Source organism: Zonotrichia leucophrys, chromosome 2, assembly GCF_028769735.1.
Source record: "Zonotrichia leucophrys gambelii isolate GWCS_2022_RI chromosome 2, RI_Zleu_2.0, whole genome shotgun sequence".
NCBI lineage: Eukaryota > Metazoa > Chordata > Aves > Passeriformes > Passerellidae > Zonotrichia > Zonotrichia leucophrys.
In genome coordinates, this window is record NC_088171.1 from 24854326 (window position 1) to 24875769 (window position 21444).

Consider the following 21444-nt stretch of genomic DNA (forward strand, 5'->3'; position numbering starts at 1 on the left):
ATGATCTGTCTCAAAAGTATAGCATGTTGATATTTTCAGTTAACTTCAAACAAATAATGAGAGCTTTTACTAATTTTTGCATTCCTTGACAGATAAGACTTATATAACATCCTGACTCATTACAATTTTTGTTTGTTCAGATTTTTTAACCTGGATTTAGAAAACCTAAATGTTTTTCCTTGTTCCTCTAGATTTCTTCACTTGGGGGAAGAGAATTCTCTAAGAGTAATACCTTTGACCCTGTAAAGTGAGTATATTATGTGTAGGTAAGTGGAAATAGTCTACAAATGAAGCACATTTCTGTTTACTGAAGACTTGGTTTAAAGGTCATAATCTAACTTGGTATTTCTGTAAGAATAGATTCTTTCTTCATTTTCCACAACTTTTCATTTCAGAAAAATCATGATGTGCATAAAATTTTCCTTTCTATTCTATCTGTTCTCTGCATGAATGATGTTCAAAATTCTTCTTCTGGAAGGCATGGATAATAGGTAACAGAATCACATTTTTTGCCTCCTTACATGTGCCAACATCTGGAAAAATTATATATTTATGGTGCTTCCACATAATGCCTCTGTAAGCTCATATTGTTTCTATTATTCTTGCCTTGTCACATAGATGAGCCTCATTTTACCATGTCGGTTTGTCATGCTGCAAAAACTCTTGGAATTCACCTCCTGCCTAGTCCAACAGACATTTCCAAGGCCCTTTGGGCTGAGTTACCTGCATACAGCTTTTTGGCTGTATAAGAAGAGGTCCTCCAAGACAAACCCCAAATCAAATCACTTCTTGAATCTTTTCCTTCCACTGTTCCAAATAGTCACAAATTATTCTGTCACAAATCTGTAATCAGATTTTCCTGGACCTCCACTTGAATTTGAGAAATACATTTATTTTTATGAGCTTCCCTAACTTAATTTTTTTAAAGTTTTTCTCAGATTTCTCTTTCCTTATTTCATTTGGTGCTTTTATATTTAGTTCTTCTCTTTCAGTTTAGCACCTTGATTTTGGAAATATTGGTTCATTAATACTTAAACACTTAATTCATTATTGTAAATACTCTAAATTACTTCAGTAAAAGCCAAAGTTAAATGTGTTCTTCTTGTAAGATTTTCTGGATTAATGGTACCTTCATAAATATTTTTTTCAAAGAGAGTGAGTACAGGGTAATACCCTTTGCTTCAGAAAAATAATTTTGACTTACATTAATATTACTAGCCCTGCATAGAAGACATCAACGTCTTGGAATATTATAACAATAATAACAGAAAGCAAAACTGAGACTCTAAAAGATTATTTGATAACTGTTGGTCAGTCAAGCAAAATCACCGGAATTACAAATGTGTCTGAAAAAATACTGCAGAACTTGTCATATGAGTTATCCACTCCATAGTGAACCAATATTGATGTTGGAGCACTCATTAAAGAATTTGGATAAGCTGAAGTCACAACAGCAATGTTATTTAAGTCATGCAACAAATAAAGCTACGATAGGGCTATTCTGGTCTCTCTCACATGTATTATTGCTAGCCCAGCCCAAAATATTGCCAAACAACCTATGCCTGAACCTCTTTAAGTTCAGCATACCTTCAATTTTTCAGAGGTGAAAGAGTTGCACAGGGTGTAGTTGGACCAAGTTCGGTTGCTCTCAGGATGGCGAAACCAATTTCCAGTTTCATCACAGTATTTTGAGGCCCTCTCTGATGATAAATTGCAATAACAGTTATTTTAATATATGCATATTATGAATTAAAAAGCGCATCTAAAATGATTTCTTTGTCTGGGAATAAAATGTCTGCATAATAAAATCCAAATTATTTTCAACTTGTGTAATTAATATCATTAATACATATCATTAATATTATTAATACATCTTGCTGTTTTGTTGAGGGTTTTTTTTGAGACTCAGCTGGTGGTAAATTTGTTTAGCTGTCTCATTTTTGACTGCACCCACTAGGGTATATATGTCAGCCTTCATTCAGACACAATATTTAGCTGATAATAATCCATTTAAAGAGGCTGTTGACAGCAGTTTATGGAAGAGAAAATAACTACAGGTGCTGATGCCTGAAGGAAGTGCACAGGGTTCCAAGTATCAGGGTTAAATGAGTAAAAAATATTGCAAAGATAAAGAGCAGTCAGTAACGTGTAAACCAGAACCTAGGTGCTGGAGATGCCAACAGCCCAGGCAAGGGCTCTCTCTGTGCAGAGGAGTGGGAAAGTCTCTCCCAGCCTCCCCACTGGTGGAATTCTGACATGCAGAGCAGGAGCATTGCTTGCTCTCCTCAGGGCCTGCACAGCATGCAGGCACAGATTCAAGCAGCCTCACAAACGTTTCGGCACTGATCCCACATGTCCGGTTTAATTTAAGATGGCTGCAGAGCTCTCTGTTTCAATAATCTGACGTGTCTTTGGCCTCTACACAGGTGTCTCTGGTGCTGCTCCCTCGCCACAGGCGGCTCTGGCGTCCTTGCTGGCAGCCCGGCCATATGGATGGCGCTCCAGGCCCGTGCTCCCCTGCACGTCCTTCTGCTGTGCTGGGGACAGCGGGGCCTAGCAGGGCACAGCTCTGTGGAGTGCCTGGAGCTGCAGGCGTGTGCTGGGTCTGTGTCCCCCCGTCAGGCTCACACTCCTGCTGCGACATCCTGGGTGCTGGGGTGTGGATGGTCACTCCTAATCTCCTGTCAAGATTTGGGCCAGTTCCTTTGGCCTTTCCTCAAGCATTAGCCACATGGGAGTCACTGGAATGTTTGCCCAAGTAATGAAGACAGGGCAAGATCATAAACTTATAAAATAATAAACAATTATTAGATGTTTTCTTAGATAGTGACACAGAGACTTACAAAAAACATATTTTTTAATTCTGACCTTTAAAATAGTCTGAAAAGTCTATCTTGAATTTGCTTTGCCTTTTCTAGCTGTATAATTTGATTTACTTTATAATTAGATTATCAACATTTCCAGTCAATACACTTTTACAGAGCCCATAGGCATTTGAACATACACATTTTCATTTTCTGTCAATATTGTTCCCACTTACTTTTCTTTGTCTAATGATTAATGGTTCTATTAATTTGTAAGATTCATACTCCTAAAGCCTAAAGAAAGGAACTGATCATATGGGTAAGGTAAAGATAGTATAGACTGAGTTATTTTACTCTAACTACAAATACACTTTATATAGTGCTCTTGCAGAAAAAAAAATTTAAAATCCTTCAGAACACAGGATATTTCAAATATTATTGTGGATTTCAAATAATTGTGTTTTGGGGGACTTGTTAAATATCAATATATGCATCAACAATACCAAGAGGAGCAGTACATGTTATTTTACATGAAGCTTGGAGATAATTTCAGACTGCCCATGTAGCAACGTTCCTTTTACTCATTGCCAGATGCTATCAAAAGCTGGAAAAAGCTTTCAGTCACAGATGAAAGATTAATGGTTACGCTACCACGGTACACAGTGTGCAAGCGTTGCACTGATTATCCCTGCAAAGTGCACGGCTTTTGTGAATCTGTTACAGGGAATGTATGGCAATGTCATCCATCATCTCTGTACTTCAGTGCCTGGGCAGGCACTCTGCCAGAGTATAATGTGGCCTCTGTAAGTTAGAGACAAACTTTCACCTCATACTTTTACTTAAAGCCAGACAAACACTGATCCTACTAAAAACTGATCCTCCTCTGAAAGAGATGGTATCCCATGGATTTCTTGCTGTGATGTGGGAATACGCAACTGGGGAATAAGGGCTTTTTTCTGTCCATCCTAGTGACTCACATAGGTCAAACATCTCTTCTAAATCTATTATTTTTTACAGAAACAGGGCTGCAATCCAACCTCTGTTCTACTGCAAGTTTTTCTAGAGTGACCTAGTAGCAGGTGGGGGATGAACCTGGGCATGCGTTGGTTCTTTGTGCTGACCAGAAGATATGGTAAAGTCGGAAAAAATACACTCCGGCAAGGATGGGCAAGACAACACTAGCAAGGCAAAATGGAGGTTTGGGCTTTGACATTATTAGAATACTGTGTAAACACTATTTTTTTAGGCTCTTTCTGTACCCTATCAGCTTGGATGGGACACCACATGGGCATTGCATTATTCAAAGTGGAAGGACAGTGACATCACATTGTACTGATCTCACCTGATTGTAGAACCTTAAAGCTACATAATTCATTGGCAGCTGTGCAGAATCTTTGCTGTTGACTGAGAGAGATAGACACTTCAAGAGCTGTCTGGGCAAAATGGATGTGAGCAATCTCATCTACAAAGGAAGTTTTGTGGGAGCAGTGAAGTGTCTTGAAAGATAAACCAGTAGCAATTATTTCCATGGGTATTGTTTGTGCCACTAATAGTGTTTTTCTGAATCATATGCTCATTAAAAAACCCTCAGTCATCTACATATAACAAATATCTTAATATCTTTGGAACAACATGATAGCTCTATCAATCAGGCTTTTTGCAATTAGACCAGAGCTATAGCTAGCACATATTAAAGGAACTAACATCAGTTTATTGTTTATTGGTGAGTTATAAGATGGAAGAAGAAAGAAGTTCTCCCCTGTTGCAGTCATGGTCAGCACATACCAGACACTGAATTCTTTGCCATTGTTTGGATAGACCTGTGCAGTGCTTCGTTTTGCAGATGAAGAAATAGTTGATGTTTCATATCTGATTTACTCACATATTCACTTAAATATTCTGGAAGAAACTTTTTCAAAAATGAAAAAAAAAAATCTCATATAATTCAATGGAGACCCTAGAAAACTTCAATTCCAGTGTCCTAGTAAATGAAGGATTATTACTGTCTTCAGAATGTCTTAGTCAGCAGAACTAGAATCTCTATAAGAGTGGTATTGGGCAGTATGAGGATAGGAATTGATTTTTAACACGCAGCTGTCAAACTTGCTTAGGAGCAGGACATAAATACACAGCAGGGTAAGAAAAAAAGAAGCAGCTGGACAAAGAGCTCAGGTTTGTCTTTTTTATGATTGTCTAAATTATATCCTTCAAGGCAAGAAAATAGGACCAGCAGAAATCCAGAACTATCTATTTTAGTTAAATGCAGCCAAAATTTAGATTTTGTGGCAGAAGTCATCTCCCAGCATCACAGCAGGAAGGCAAGGCATGTTCTTTAATTGTAAGAGGCAACAACACATTAATCATCATCTGATTAATAATAATCTAATTGCTTATGGATGCATATAGATTTGCTTCCAAATTGCACTTTTAGAAACTCTTCTCCTGAAGCTGCATGAAGAGTTATGAGTAATTGCTTTCAAAAGGGAGCTAAGGACAGAAACCCAACAAAGCAGAGAACTGAGGGGAGTTTTGCTAAATGCACCTTTAGTTCACAAAGTGGGATGGATACTGCTCTTAAACACTGCTTTCTGCCAAAATGTAAAGAGAGTGAAGCTGACATGAAAAGGGGTGTCAGCCACAAAAAAACTTCCCCATTTGGCTGCCTTGCGATATGATTGCACCAAAATAATCCTGACTAAATGCAGTGTACAGGGACAGTGAGGTGGGCAATGTAAGGCTCCCTGCCACAAACCCATCACCCCACAGGTGGCACAGGGCAAGGCTCAGCTCCTCCTGCTGCCCCCAGAAAACCTGCCTTGCTAGAAGGTTATCATATTCACAGTGCAGTTTCTTTTCTTCCATTAGTAAGAATATTACCAGCATGAATTACATACTGCATTCCTCAAAAACTAAACTCCTACCAATTTCAGTGTGACCAGGAATCATTTCAGAGGGATTATACTAAAGATTAACCTGTCTAAAATATGAATACAAAATACAAAATGAGAGAATTTCATGTTACCTGAATAGGAGCATATAAAATAGCCCTGCTCAGAGTTTCACAGCCAGAAGTGGATGAGACAATGAATTTCCTGCTGTCACTGGCATTAAAGCAGTAGGTCTTGTTAGGTTTTCCAGACAAATTGATTTGTTTTTATGCACTATCACATTGTGCATGATGTGCACTGCAAGAAAGAGATTGCTTTTTTCAGAACATATTCCTGTCTAGTAAGAACTGATCCAAGTTCAGTGAAATAGGTGGGACTACACTTGGTAGCTAACTGTGAAGTTGTCAGACAGAAAATGAACAGAGCACTGGCTATGTTCTCCTTTACTTTGTTTCTGTGTTTTCTTCAGAATACAATTTCACATTTTTTACATTCTAATATATTCCATCAATTTCTTTTTGGCATCAGCGCTGAATGTTGTTGGGGATCAGATACAGAGGGCTGGTATTTGGCACCCACAGATATGGATGGGAGGAGGATTCAATACCATGCTGAAAATAATGTTTCACTTTACTAGTTATGAATGATGTAAGTATCAAAGCAAAAAATTACAGAGGAAAGACATTATTTTATTTCAGGTCTCAAAGCTATACATGGCCTCTTAGTGAAGTGACATAGCCATCAATTGGCTGATACACAGTGGTTTTGCAGATCATGGTGCAGCCCTAAACAACACAGCATGAAATACTTGTTTCAGAAATCCATGGGGTTACTTGCATTCCTAAAATATATACTGAGGTATTTGGATGTCAGAGACTCCATGGGGAGGAAATCTGACAGCCACTACATCATGGAAAATTGCTATTTTTTAGGATGAAGTTTCTGTTTCTCAGCAAAAAAGCTGGCTGTATTTTGTTTTACATGAGTAAGGTACCAAAGGAAATAATGACTTGTGATACAAAACCTGATAGACTTCTCAGGACATTGAGTCTGTGCTTTTGGCCACCTGTTAGTGGCAGCCACTTTCATTAGCAGCTGACAGACTTGTAGACACCCCCTCTTATTTCTTGTCTCCCTCCTACTCTATTAAGTCTCTGTGTGACAACCAACCACCTGTAAAGCAAGGCTGACTACCCACTGGTTTGATGCCACATCTGTAACACATGCTGGGTTACTCAACAGCTATTCTGGGAAGGCAGCTCTGGCTCAACCAGGAGATGCTGAGCTGCTGCCAGAACTGGGAAACAGGGTTCACTGACCAGGATGCATGCAAAGAGGCTGCGAGGAGAAGAGAAATGTGCCAGAGGAAAGTACTGGGTCCAGAAGACCACAGGTATTGTTCCTAAAGAGGACTGCAGAGAGAACAGTAGAAAATTAATTACTGGAGGAGGCTTTTCTTACTATGGCACTGTGCACAGAACAGGAATACTAAAAAAATTCCTAAATTTCAACTTTTAAATCTTGCCAGAAAGAGTAACTGCAGTATGGACATACTGTGGGCCAGACTTCATGACAAGCCTTTGTACCTTAAGGAGTGATTTGCAATCAGTGTACAAGCCACAGGCCTTGGTGTTAATGAGCATTAGTAAGTGGAGTGAGATGCTTTTCCATGGATGGCTTCAAGTGTTTCTTTGAAAAGTGCTGTTGTAGCAGAGCAATTAGTTCAGAACAAGTCACTGGAGACCAATAAGAGGAAAAGCTGAGAATAGTTGGTTGATGAGCAAGTAGGAGAGTGGCTCTGAAATAATTTCCATCTATGAAGGATGAGAACCTTTAGTCATTTCTGTGATCACAAGGCTGCCCAGCACCCACCTTTGCAGGTACAAGCTGAGCATTGCATGGAGTATACATAAACTAAGACTGTTAATGGCACATACTTTTTTCTTCCTTGAAAACCATGGGAGTGGGGAAAGGAAAAGACCTGTAGTAAATCTTCCTAGTCATAAAGAGGGCTGTTGCTGCATGGGGAAGATATTATGAGTAAAATGGAGTCTGAAACAGAAGGTACAGACCACATTTTAGAGGCACTTCTAATACGCATGCAGGAAGGATCTTGTGCAACCTCAGGATGCAGACTCTCAGGCTCTCTCCTGAATGTGGGCACTTCTGTGTGGGAACTGAACTAAGTTTAGCCAATTCTTCTCAAATGTTCTTTTGGAATCTTTTGTGCAAATAGTCTAATGGTTGGAGTACTGGTCCACAGAGAGGGAGACCGGAATGAAAGGCAGTCCTGCAGTTGAGGGTCTCAGCTTCTCAGTCTGTTGTCCCCAGGTGCTCCAATGAAGAGCCATGAGCATGACCTTGCTCCAAGACTCCTTCTTGAAAACCATGACACTCTACAGAAAAGAGATCAAGTCTTGTGAAGAAAGGGCACAAAAGACAAGACCTTGTGATTTGGTGCCCATTGTCTGCCTCAGGGGTGTAACTTGCTGTAAAGATGTGTTGGGTTGGTCTCAGGATGTTTCCACAGGAAGTGGATATAGTCCTTGCCACACAAGCTCACTTTCCTAGCACAGGACTCCTGAGCAAACAGATTTCCTTCAATCCATCCTGTCCAATGCCTACTTCCACTAGAAAGGGGAACATTCCTTCACTCAAGATTGAATGGAGGTCAGACTGGGTCTGAAGTTGGAAATTTGCTACTTGCTGTGTGAATTCTGTAATTATGGACAGCTTGATTTATGAAGAACAGAAATAACAATCAATCTGGCTGCTGTTGTAAATGGGATTCAGCAAAATGTGTATGGGTTTGATTCAGCCTGGAAACTCCTCAGCTTCTAAATAAGCAATAACCTCAAGAAAATCAATTTTAGCTAATGGTGCTGGATAATTAACTCACAGCTATAGTTTGTTTCCTTCATTTCCAGTTGCGCACATGCATTTTGGGTTAAGCTGGTTGAAAATTTTCAGATTTGCGCACCGTCCCTCCCAAATGTTTAATTTCATAGATTTTAACTGCAATTTGTGCACTGTGGCAATGTCAAATTTAGCACAGTGTGCCATCAAGCACCATCTAGAAGCAACGTGTCTTGAGCAAGGAACACCTAATTGTGTCTCTCTTCAAACAGTACTCTTCGCAGAGTTAAACATGTGTCTAATATTTCCTCATATCTATTTAGAAATACTTGCATTGATTTTTTATTTTCCTTTCAAATATTCTTCAATTACTTCTCTCAGTGTACTTCTAGCATTTGTATGAATAATTCAGCTAAGAACTGAAACTCAGAGACTGAAAGAACATTATTTCTGCTCATCTTCTTTCAGAAAATTATATTTTCCAATAAAAACTGAACAAAGAACATACTGGTACATATTTCAAGCACATAAGCATCTTCTCTTCATTATAAAAAACTTAGAATGAGGTGCTAAGAATATCTGGATATTGTAATTCAGAAGCTGACATTTTCATAATCTATGTTCCATAAGTCCATGGATTATATTTACATAAATATAAATGCATATAAATTATTTCTAAAATAAAAATATGTTAATTATGGAACCAAAAAGCTTGATGTGTTTTAATTTCAGCCAAACTTTCTGAGATTTTACAGAGCTACAGAAATGCCACTGGATTGAGCACATCCACTCAATGGCCCAAATGTTCTGAAGACATCCTTTGGCAGGAAAAATTATAAAAATTAATACTGTACCAGTTGGATCGAAGTCTGGAAAATAATCTGGACAATTCTGAGCAGTGAGCCTTCCAGCAGGTGTGTCATCCCAGCACAACCAGCCATCCCATGTTCGGTTGCAGAACAGACCTGGACATTTAAGAAGATTGCAAGAGTTAATTCCACAAAATGAGTTAATTCCTTCCTGAACCACTCTGTTTTAGCCTCTCAAGGATTATTGTTGCCTACAGACAAGAAAACTTTCTTTTTGTAATATATCAAATTATTATTGTAACACTCAGAGTGGCATTCAGGTACTAGAAGGTATTTGTTTTTACTGACCTGATGTTAGTGGTGTTCATTTTACAAGAAAGTTACATTTTAAAGCATGTTGAGCTGAACTTTGAGTGTAGCGTCCCATCCTACAAATTTATCTTCTTGAATCTCTTTCTGTCAGCTTTAAGCATGTACACTAGTGGTGCCCAAGGACCTGTGAGACTTCCACTTTTCATTTCACCTTTTGCTGCTCAGTATGTCTGACAATCAGGCGTTTGAAATGCAAAGATAGGAAGCGTTTGTGGGGACATGCCAGCAAAAAGCAGCATTAGCAGAGACAGGTCCCTGCCAGGCTGTTGCCTGGTTCAGCACTAGAGGTTGGTGATGTCACTACAAACGCAGAGAAGCAGGTGCAAGACGGATCTGTAGCAGGCGGATTCTGCCTGCTGGTGTTGTCTGGGTAGGCATGCTGGGATCCTGTCCTCATCATGCCCTTCTGGGAAGGTGATGCTATTGAGGCTGTGGGATGTTCCAAGCCCCAAAACAGCAGAACACAGCTCATTGCTGATCCCTGTTACAGAGATTGCGCATGCCATGGTCCTCAGAAATTGTGCTCCAAGGCTGCTTGCTGTAACGTGTAACATGACTCATTGTGGATTTATACAAGAAACACATTAAACCCTCCCTAAACTTCCTGGTCATTTTCCATTCAAAACCAGTTTGTGTTGGGGAAAAAGTATTTGTCACCAAGATCATCAGGTTAAAGTGAAATAGAATGAGAAGATACATTTTAGCTTTTTTTTTTCACTCTGGGCCTGAGAAAGCATTAAAATGATGGCTGTTTTTGAAAGAATTGTAATAGAAAGCACCTGAAATCACTGCAAGTTATTAACATATAACAGTTAGCTCCTTCTAGAGGTTTTGAAACTATCCACAGATAAACTTTCTAACTGAAGCAAGAAAGCTGTAAAAAGATATGTGAATTGTTCCAACTTGCACCCATAACTGTTTGTAAGTCAAGTAGTTGTTGATTAAAAATAAAAAGCATAAAATTTAAAACTGAATTTTTTCCAGATTAGATCTTGTTCAGAAAAGAAATTTTTATGCACACTTTTTCTTCATTAGCTAAGATTTTATGCACATATATTTTTCAGTTATCAAGTTAAATGTGCGAGTGTTACTTGTTCACTTAATTGTCAAATCACCATATCAGCAGCTTGTTATCTTTCCTTCAGGCATTGTCATATTCTTCTAGATCTTTGAAATGCATCTGAAAAACTTTTAGGAACACTTTTGTAACACCAAAGAAGAAGAAGAAGAAGAGTAGAAAGTTATTGCAATTTGAGCTTGTTTTCGAAAAGTAGTGCCAAATGGAGTTGGAGGGAATACCTAGTTTTAAAACTTTAACTCCTTCGCCTGGCCTGATAAAGAAAAATAGTCACATAGATCAACCTATACATAATGGACTTGTCTTCCAAGGTAATTATCAGGATATATATATATATACATGCTCACATTTATCTCTGCCTATCTATGTATGCATACATATACACTCACATATATATATATGGACACGCTGCTGTTCTGAAGGGGTGATCATGTCTTTCCATGTGCCTGAGTCCCTCATTTTGCTATGTCTTCAATTCAGAGCACAACTTCAGTGGTGCTGGCACCATTCTGTAGTCACCCATTACCCTCATTCTAAATTAAAAATTAATTGAGTGCATGCTGCCATGAACCAGCAGCTCTCAATGGCATCACTTAAATTTAGCTGCCAGCTGAAGGAATGCAGGCTGTCTTCCTGCAACAGCACTGCCCTTGAGAGCACTGCTTGGAATTCATGTCTTGATACATATGAATTCCCAGCTCATGCTGGAAAATCAACCCTTTGCAACTTATCACACAAGGAAAGTGTAAAAGAAAGGTGAATCCGGTGGTTACTGTCAATGGATGCAAAAATCAGGCATTTATAGAGGTGGAGACTAAAAGAGTAATCTAACAAGAAACAGTAAGTTACTTCTCCTGCAAGTCCAGCAACTAAAAGGCTTATTTTTAACTGAAATATCATTCCCTCTATCCAATAATCCTGTTTAACTGCTTGTGGGTATTATTTGCCTGAATTAAAACCTATGTTAAGCAGTGGAAATCTCTATATTCATTCCTAAATAGTTCTGCATCAAGACCTGATTATCTGTCTTAAAATCTAACTCCTTTTGGAGTCTTACATATCCCAGTAAAATTTTAAGATAAGAGCTGGAGAAATATATTTATTCTTGTATTACAAAAAATCCCCCATTATCTGTTTTTTTAAATTGTTTAAAGTATATTTTCCCTTTAAACTATGTCCTCAGTATCTGTTGTTTGCTTGCAGAAATCTCACACTTCCTGTGATATATTTTTCTCTAGCTCCTCATATCTTCATTCATATCTACTGTGAAAAAAAGTGACCAGAACTTTTAGTCCCAAACAGAAATGCTGTTTTAAGTACAATTGCAGCACCACTATTATTTGTCATTTCCCTTTTTATTCATCTTCGTGTATGGCTTCTATTCAATAAAGATGTTTTACAAACCTCTTTTATAAGTCTCAGTGTTTTATAAACCTCTTTTTCCTATTGTTGCTGCTGAATATAAAATATGTTGAACTTTTGCTGGTACAGAGCACAACACCCAGCAGTCAATACAGAAATGGCAAAAAAATTGAAACACTGAGTGGAGCAGATAGAACAACATTTATATTTAGAATTCACAATCAGTTATGGCTTTGCTGAGAGGTTCAGGAAAATGTTATTCCCCAAGCAAGAACAAGAGAGAAACAAGCAGCAAAGCACTGAGCCAGAAATGTAGGTGACAGAGGAAGGAAGAGCTGTTAATTCCCTGGGCTCCTTCCAGCCTTTTTCCTTTCTTTGCCCTTAGGAGGATGCTAAGTAAGTGTGAGTTTGATTACTGCTTGTGGAAAGGAAACCGCACCTTGAGGAAGACCATGGGTTAGTATAGAGATGAAAATATTTCTTCATAGTTATATAACCACACACAGCAAAATACAAAATCTTAAAAAACCCTTTTTACCTTTTTTCTTGTATGGAGGAGCTCTGTTCATCCTCTCATAACATTTGAACTGCGAATCTATTATCTTCTGCCGTATGACTGAATTTTCAGTTACTACAGGCTCTAATGTAGGATCAGTATAATTTACAGCAGAAGAAAGACTTGGAACAATTCTCTGTATGGAAAGGAAAAGCTGTTAGTACAACTGGATAAACAAAGAGGATTAAATTTACAAAAAGTGAGGACCAGAAATTTCTATTACTCATTCTTGAAAGGCCTTTTATTTGCACATATGTTTATCATTATGATGGGCCTTGTACTACTTACAAAGTAAATGTTGAATTTTATTAGTTTACCTCATGAAAACATAATATTTTAACCAAGCCATTTTTCTTGGTGAAGAGACGGTCATTATGTACTTGATAAAGTCATCAAAATATTTTCATTTAATTTAGTGTCTGCAAGAGAATTTTCTGTTAAACCCATGTATTTCTCTTCACTTGTGCTGATTTAACTCTAGACAGTGCAGACAAAATACCTCAGGGCCACAACCTTTGCTTTGAGCTTCTGCTACAGTTAAGGCCAAAGAAGGCAGAGTTTAAATATCAATACTTGACTTTAGCTCTTAGTTAAGTATCTAAGCAGACCCCCTATATTTGATAGTCTAAATAGCAAGGTCCTCTTTGATATAGTGGCATCTTCTGAATTATCCCATTCTGAACTGCCTGCCTGTTAAAGGAAAGGATCACTGCCTTTGGAAGGCAAAGATCTCAAGTAGAGAGGTCAGTTATGCTCTTTTGCCCTTTTACCTTCCATCCATCCATCCATCCATCCATCCATCCATCCATCCATCCGTCTGTCCGTCCGTCCGTCCGTCCCATCCCATCCCATCCCATCCCATCCCATCCATCCATCCATCCTGCCCTCAAACACTCCACCCCTCCTTCCCTCCCCTCCTTGTACAGCCAAGGTCTGTGAGCAGAAATGAAAGTGTGGAGCTTTAGTTTGTTCTGTTCTGCCTCAATCCTCTTGTGGATCCATCCATCCATCCCATCCACCCATCCATCCCATCCACCCATCCATCCATCCATCCATCCATCCATCCATCCATCCATCCCATCCATCCAACCATCCTGCCCTCAATCACTCCACCCCTCCTTCCCTCCCTCCTTGTACAGCCGAGGTCTGTGAGCAGAAATGAAAGTGTGGTGCTTTAGTTTGTTCTGTTCTGCCTCAATCCTGTATTGTGACTCTTCTTTGCTTGAAGGTGATAGTAAAAAATGAGTTCCTCTGCTTCCCCACTCAAAAGCAGCATTGCTGTAGCACTTTCCTAGCATGACCCTCTGTTTTCCTTTTACTAAATGGTATTAAAGCCATCACACTCAGATTCATTTGCAGGCTGCTTCAAAATCTAGGACTCTCATAAACACACAAACTTGACCTTTTTTAGCAGCAAATGCTAATACAGAGATCTTTAGGCACGCATTTGTAGTTGTTTGAACTTAAAACGTGACAGGTTTGAAAGTTCAAATATCTGCTTACTTCTTACATTTTGCTGCCCCTTTTTTATGCCCATCACAGGCAATTGTATTCCATCAATACAATACTTTTCCTCCCCATTTGCATGCTAAATCACCTTTGTAAAGACATGGCAAAATCAGTGTGTTTGACTTCACTGAAAAAAGCCATTACTTTTATCCTGATACTTCTGTACCAGACCCTGTAAGTTTAATCTTTTTATACTTTTATATCAAATCAATTATGTTTTTATAATCTCATCTCATGTCATCTCATCTCATCTCATCTCATCTCATCTCATCTCATCTCTTTTGACACAGACGTTTTCAACTGTATACACCTGCTAGCTGGAGAACATGGAGGCAGTCAATCTTGTTGTACTTAATTAGGTGCTTGAAATAAAGTAGGAGGAATAAGAATGAAAATATTTTCTGGCAGAGATAATTTTACATAAATTTTAGATGTATGAATACATCACCCTCTTCCTCTCCCCCCAAGATATATTTGAACAATGAGCCATTTGGAACATTTCATCTGGCCATCCGAATGAAAAATTAAGTATCTAGAAAGTCAGAACAGGAAATACAGAAGCAAAGCCAAACATAACAAAAGATTCCTTAGCTTTAAAAGGACTAAGGGGAGCATCTGGAGTCCTCAAGAATAATTTAAAAACCAGCCAAGCAAAATCCTAAATCCAGCACAGGAAAGTGCAGATGAGGTTCTTCAGACAACCTCAGCTTTGTCTTAGCCCTTCATGTCCATGTCCATGACACAGGCTCTGGTGCTTCTCTGAAGTGATAAGTAGATACTGCATATTAATTTTTTCCATTCTTATTTTGAATAATACCTCAGTTCCAAACTGTTTGTACTCAAGACAGAAATAACACTTTCATCACAGGATGCTAGGAGGACTTCTGTGGCAATACCTTTCTTCTTGATAATTTATCTGCAATTCTGGGCCAGTTTGGGAGCACATCCATGTGTGGGATGATGGTTTTGAGGGGTGAAACACAATTTGGACACTAAAGTCACAGTACTTTTATAGTTTTGTTACTTGCAGTGTGTAATTCCTGAAGAAGTTGGCACAGTTGGGTACAGTTAAATGACAATATTCTGATCCTTGGAGGTAGAGAGCACCTGTGATGGTGGATAGATTACATGCCTTGCATTGTGTACAAAATTATATAGGAGTGTTCAGCCATGTTACCAGGAGGCCCATTCTACTGCCCCTGCATAAGACAATCGTGGAGCAGCTGAAGTTGCCAGTGAAATTTCTACTGCCCACATTTAGGCCAGCAATTCACTCAGACAGATAAAAATATAGATGAGTTGTGTCACTAAAACTCATCAGTGGAAATCACTTAATGACCTCCAGTAAAATGAAAGCAAGTTTGGATAAAAGTTGGAATAATAACACTAGATTTATTATGGTCTCTGTCCTAGGGTTACTTTATGATGCTTGTATCCCCAATTGTCTGCTCAGTTTATGCTGGATATTATATTCTGTGCCTTCAAGACTGGGTCTGACAGCAAAGGTGGGGAGAAGAAACAGTTTCTGTTATCAGCCTCACTCACTCCTCCGCTTTCGGCTGGACTGTGTTGTCTGGGCATGGATGGGGCAAAACACCATGCTGCTTTTGCTTTTTAGTTAGTTAGTTGGTTTAGCTGGCTGAGGCAGTCTGAGCTTTCCCTGGACCGTTTTTCTTTCCCTTTTCTTGGAACCATTTGAACCAGCTCCAGACCGGGACCCAGGGAAACACCGAGAACACTTTGCAGTGTGCTGGGGCCCACTCTGCAGCCTTTCCCAGTGCTGGAAGGATTGATAACAGAGCGACCACCCACCAGGGAGACTTTCTGAATTTGTCATCTCTTCAGAGCAGTGAATGAGTTTTGTCATCTGGTATTCATTTTGTGTGCTGGGGGGTGCTTTGCCCCTTAAATAAACAGGTTCTTTCCACTTCCCTCTGAGGAATCCTTCCTGAACTGGTTGAGGGGAAGGGCTATGTGGTTTTGCTCTCTGGAGGAGTCCCCTTTGGAGGTTTTCTCCCAAATTTGCCCTAAACGAGGACAGTCTCTAAAATTAATTTATTCTCTTTTTTTTCTCCTTTTTTTTTTTTTCTTTCTACCAAACACAATGACTCAGATCTTCAAAGGTAATTACCCAAAAATCTTTCTGGGCACTTTTTATGTAATTGAATAGTTTGTGTGGGAAATCAAATTAAGGGGTTATACATAGGTATGTCATCTGTGATATGCCCTTTAAATCTACTCTTTCCTTTGATTTCTATTCCTCATTTTTGTTTGCCTAGATCTGAAAAGCTGGCCTTGGAAGCTTGAACACAATTTTCTTCTCCATATAAATCAGATTACCTCTTCAGCAGATTAATTAAATATAAATTTTATGGCTTGCTGGAGGTGGAGAAGTCATATCCCTGTTTCAAATACAGGGGTTTTTACCATTCAAAAGAGAATCCCATGTCCACCACTCAGAATTTAATCCCATGTCCACCACCCTGACCTCCCAAAGTCAGTCCAGTGGGCTGATGATCCAGCCTTTATATATACTTGCAGTCAGACAAGAATTTTGATGCAGTTTGTGATGCCAGATGTTATTACTTGTTTTAGTCTCCCTCACTCCTTACTGTAGTAGTCAGAAAGAGGCAAATGGGGCAGGAAGACATCTCTGAGTCATTATTCTCTTTTCAGAAATAGCAGGAGCTTGGCTATGATTACCTGAGGGAGAAAATTTAGTCTGCATTGTGTTAATGGGAGAGGTGAGAATGTCCCATGAATATCTGTGTATCAGTGTGTATCAGCTCTCATGGAATTCACTATTTTGACTCACCTCTTCTACTATGTTTTCATTGTGATGTCAATGTATTTTAGAAATGAAGTCTTAAAAGACACATTTGTAGACAAAAAACCAAGGTCAATTAATCTTTGCCTGGCCACTACCTACAAATATTGAACCTATAAAATATGGAACAAATTTTAAGTGTTCATAGTTCATTAATGCACATTAAAAAGCCTTCCCATCCATTCATCAGATACTTCAGATGGAAATATAGATTATGTTAATACAATAAAGGAATGCCTCATTCATTTATAAACATTCTTTATTAAGGAGAAATAAATAATTCACAATAATCAATGTGATCATTGCTTAAAAATGCACTGAATTCTTCAGAAGAAAACAGTTTAAGTGATGTCCCATGCAGCAGTTTAGCAGCCGTACATATGATGTCACTCCTAAAAGTCCAAGTAAATGACGTCATACATACGACCACCAAGCCACCACGTGACAAATGACTGACATAAGAGAGTGAATTATCATTACAAAGAGAAATAACAGGCTGCTGGGAATGCTGAAGTTCACTTTATACCTGGAATGAATAAAAGATTCCCATAAAGCAATTTGGCTTCATTATTAAACTACACAGGAATGAACAAACGATGCCCTGGTTTCTGTAAGAGTAACTGCTGTGAACCTGTGCCAGGCTGTGCCTGTTTCTGCAAGGGAGAATCCAGATAAAGTAAGCATAAAAGTATTTCACTTTTTCTTCCCCATAAAATATTGGACACGATGAACAAGCATCCCCAAATATTTTTCTTCTGCCATCAAGGAGCTTGCAGGACACTAACAATAACTGTATATGACTATCAGGAAAAGAAGGCATTTGTAGCTGTCTTTTTTTCCCCCCTCTTCCACTAAATATAGTAATTTAGCAAGAATTATTGGTGGGCTCAGGCTAGTAGAAATTCTGGATGCTCTAACTGTTTTTTATTGATTTCAACAGCTCAATCATTCATTTGGTATAATTCTTTTAAAACTGCTGTGTGCAGTCATCTCTTTGTGGATCACTAAACTCCTGTTCTTCAATATATCACATTTTAGAGGAGGAGCTCAGCATGATTTAGATGAGTTGCAGAGCCGCTCTCATATTTTGATTATGTTTGAACTACTTTTCACAACTGCTAGCCTTGGGACAGATAAGAAAACAACTTGATACCTTAGGAAGGTCATTAGCATATGATATTCAGTAAACATAATCATTTCTATCCATCAGAAATGTGCTAGGAAGCAGCAGGCAATTTCTTTGGGGAAACACTACTACATGACACGTTTTACTTAATCACTGAATGTTAGAATTTTCCCATACTCTATTGCTGTTGGAGCAGGATGATAATTATCTCAGTGAGATCCCATATGACTAATGTGGCAGAATTTGGCAGCTGTTTAAACAAGCATGAGATTATCAGGTGCTGTAGATGAAGACAAGGCTGTTGTACTGAAAAGCAAGTCACAGATCTTATAGTTCTTTTCCATTTCTACAAGATTTGTTTACAGAAGAAGCTTTACTTTCATTTTAGCCTGATAAAAACTGTGGGCTAATCCAGAATACTTCATGGATATCTTCTTGCAGCCTTGATTATCCTCTTGTGAGAGGCCTCTTTACTGCAATCAGCTGCATAGCAACAGCCTTGTTTTAAAAAAAGAAAAGATAGTCAAAATGTCCTGATCATCCCTGAAACTGGGTGAATAGAACAGAATGCAGCATTCCTATTTCTTGGGAAAATATGAGCAGCTTGACTCCCAAATTCTCACACTAATTCTTACCACTTTAATATATCAGCAGTTTGCTTTCCAGAGCTTCCCTTGTGTGAGAACAGGTTCTGAACTTCTGAGTGCACATACTTACAGCATGAAGCAACCCATAAATATTTACACAGAGAGGTGTGCATGCCGAACAGCAGCTTCCAAAGGCATGGTCTAAGGTGATGAGACCCAGGGGGATCTCACCATCCAAGGCTGGGGAAGGCTCTGGGCTGCCAGAGAGGAGGGCTCAGAAGAAGGGAGACAAAGGAGGCTGTGACATCTTCAGCAGCTCTTCCAGCCCACAGGAGATCTGCTCTGGACCAGATGCTGGAAGAGATGCTGTCTAAGCAGGAAAAGGATTGTTCTCACAGTACCTGCTCAGACGTGGGCTTCAGAGATGCACACTGAGAGCCACTGAGCTGAGCAGGAGCAGGAGCCCAGTGGAGTTTGTGGGCTCCACCAGTGCGTGTTGCACTCCCAGCTGTGAGGATCAAGCAGAGGCACCATGGGCAGCTCCCCCATCATGGTGGCAAGTGCTTGACTAATGGTTCTGGAGACTTGAACATACCCCACCACTGAATTCCAAAATACACCAGTTTATGCAGTTACCAAAAATTACATTTAGGTTTTCATATAATTAATTTTCAATGTTTTGTGGACAGGAATTATTCACGAGTCTTTCAGGTGTCGGAAAGAAGTATCAGACTCTGCATACCTTTGTGACTGAGACTTGGTAACAATTTAACAGATTTGGACTCAGTGAAAGTGCACAATTTGTTTTTTGCTCAAAATGAATTTCGTGTAGAATAGAATATTTTCAATTAGGTCTAGTGGGCCTAATTGAAAATAGTGTGGCCTTCAGCTGCAGCATCCATTTAGTCCTTACTCTGCATGTTGTGGTTGGCTCAGGACACAAAATTGGAGTATGTGGGAAAAACTACTTCATCAATCCTCATTTCCAGGGCCATTTGTAGCACAGTTCTTACTTGAGAAAATAAAGCAGAAAATAGAACTCTCTTCCATCAATGTCCTGAAAAATTGATTGGTCACACAGGGAAGAGACCCAAACCTTCTTCTTCTTCCTCATTCTCGGAAGTTTGATGCTGCTGGGCACACTGTGCTGATTCTCCATTTTTCTTGTGAAGAGAAACGTGCACTGAGGACATGAACTAATTGCTCCAGAATTCCAGGGCTTCCGTACTTGAAGAAACAAATCTCAGTCACATTCTTTGGCTCTTAATAATTGCAAAAAACTAGAAAGCATCAGTCTAAAGTGAACTATGACATAATGAACAACTAAATTTTCTCATTTTTATAGTAGAAGACCATACAGTGATGCATTATCCGGCATCCAAAAGCAAGTGAATCCATCAAAGAGGAAGACAATAAGGAATTGCTTGTACTTCTAAATTAGGTTTTGGAACAATTCACGCTTCAGGTTTTTTGGCAAAGATGGGTTATTATGGATCTGCTGTACATGGAATTGCTATCAATTCTGTGCAAAAAATTCCATGCATAAAAGAGATGGTTCTATCCGATGGTACCAAAAGCCCTAAGTGACAAGTCTAAAGGAGGTGATGGAAAGGAAGTGTCTGTGAAACCAAGTAAGTAATTTTTTGTCTCTGACAAAATATTGAAGGAGAGATATGAGAAGAATCTGGGGAGTCTTCTGCAAAGCACTAACTGTATAGAGGGCAGGGTGTGCTCCAGCTCTGAGATTGTGTTAGGGAATCACAGTTACACTAAGAAAAGAGATTTCAGGTAGAAGTCTCCCCTACTCAATAGGGGGGACCTCCACAGGGGAAACACCAGCACCTACAGTGGGGCAAACAGCACAGAGGAGAAAATAAGGATCTCAAAATGTTGTGCTGCTTTGCAACAGCTCACCGTGATCAACTGGGAGTTCAGGTCACAAATGATAGGATAACAGAAAACCATGAAAGTCATCAAAGAAAGGAGAGCTAGAGGGTGTCTTGTGGGGTGGGTAGAGCTGAGGATGGGAGATCACTCCTGTCTATGTCACAAATCATCTTAATTACTGTATTTACTGTATTATTAATTACAGATAGTGGCTGACATGTTTTTGGAACAAAGGAATGATTTGAAGAACCAACAGATTGGGAACCAACAGAGCCTTTTTGAAAGAGAGACACCCTTTATTCATTACAAACCATAAATAAAATGCAAAAATGAACTGCTTCTACCATCTGCAGATGGGGAAGTTTTCAGAAAAATGAATGAGGCAAAATATTTTTCATATTTGATCTCACAGCAGTTTCTGGATAAGTTTCATGATGGAAAGAAAAGCTTGTTCATGGTCTACTTCTGTGACTGTGGCTTCTTCCCTACCAAAAGGGAAATTAACCTAAGAGATGTCAAAGTAGAGCACAGTGGGAAGGGAGGCACACAGAGATTGGAAGCTTGAAAATGTAAGTTAAGTTATCCATTGAGGTCAGAATATGAAGTGCTCTTTGGTGCAAAGATATTTAAAAGGAATGTAGATGCAGATCTCACTGAAGAGATTTTAAAAGAATTCCTCCCCCTGGAATGCTGCAGGAATGAGCATAGACCTAACATTGCACACATGCTCTCATGGGTGAGAGATTTAAAAGATCTGGGGACAACACGGCAAGAATCAGTCCT

The 21444-nt window shown here is 39.1% G+C and overlaps 1 protein-coding gene across 3 annotated transcripts in view; it reads right to left on the reverse strand.

Annotated features, from left to right (window-relative positions):
* CALCR (calcitonin receptor) overlaps nt 1–21444 on the reverse strand; it is a 154248-nt gene that overhangs the window by 43600 nt on the left and 89204 nt on the right. For all 3 annotated transcript variants that reach the window (XM_064704308.1, XM_064704310.1, XM_064704309.1), the window contains exons 3-5: nt 12708–12861; nt 9403–9513; nt 1588–1700 (exon numbers count right to left, since the gene is read on the reverse strand). In XM_064704308.1, the coding sequence (XP_064560378.1) occupies nt 1588–1700; nt 9403–9513; nt 12708–12861 (378 nt within the window). The remainder of the gene's footprint in view (nt 1–1587; nt 1701–9402; nt 9514–12707; nt 12862–21444) is intronic.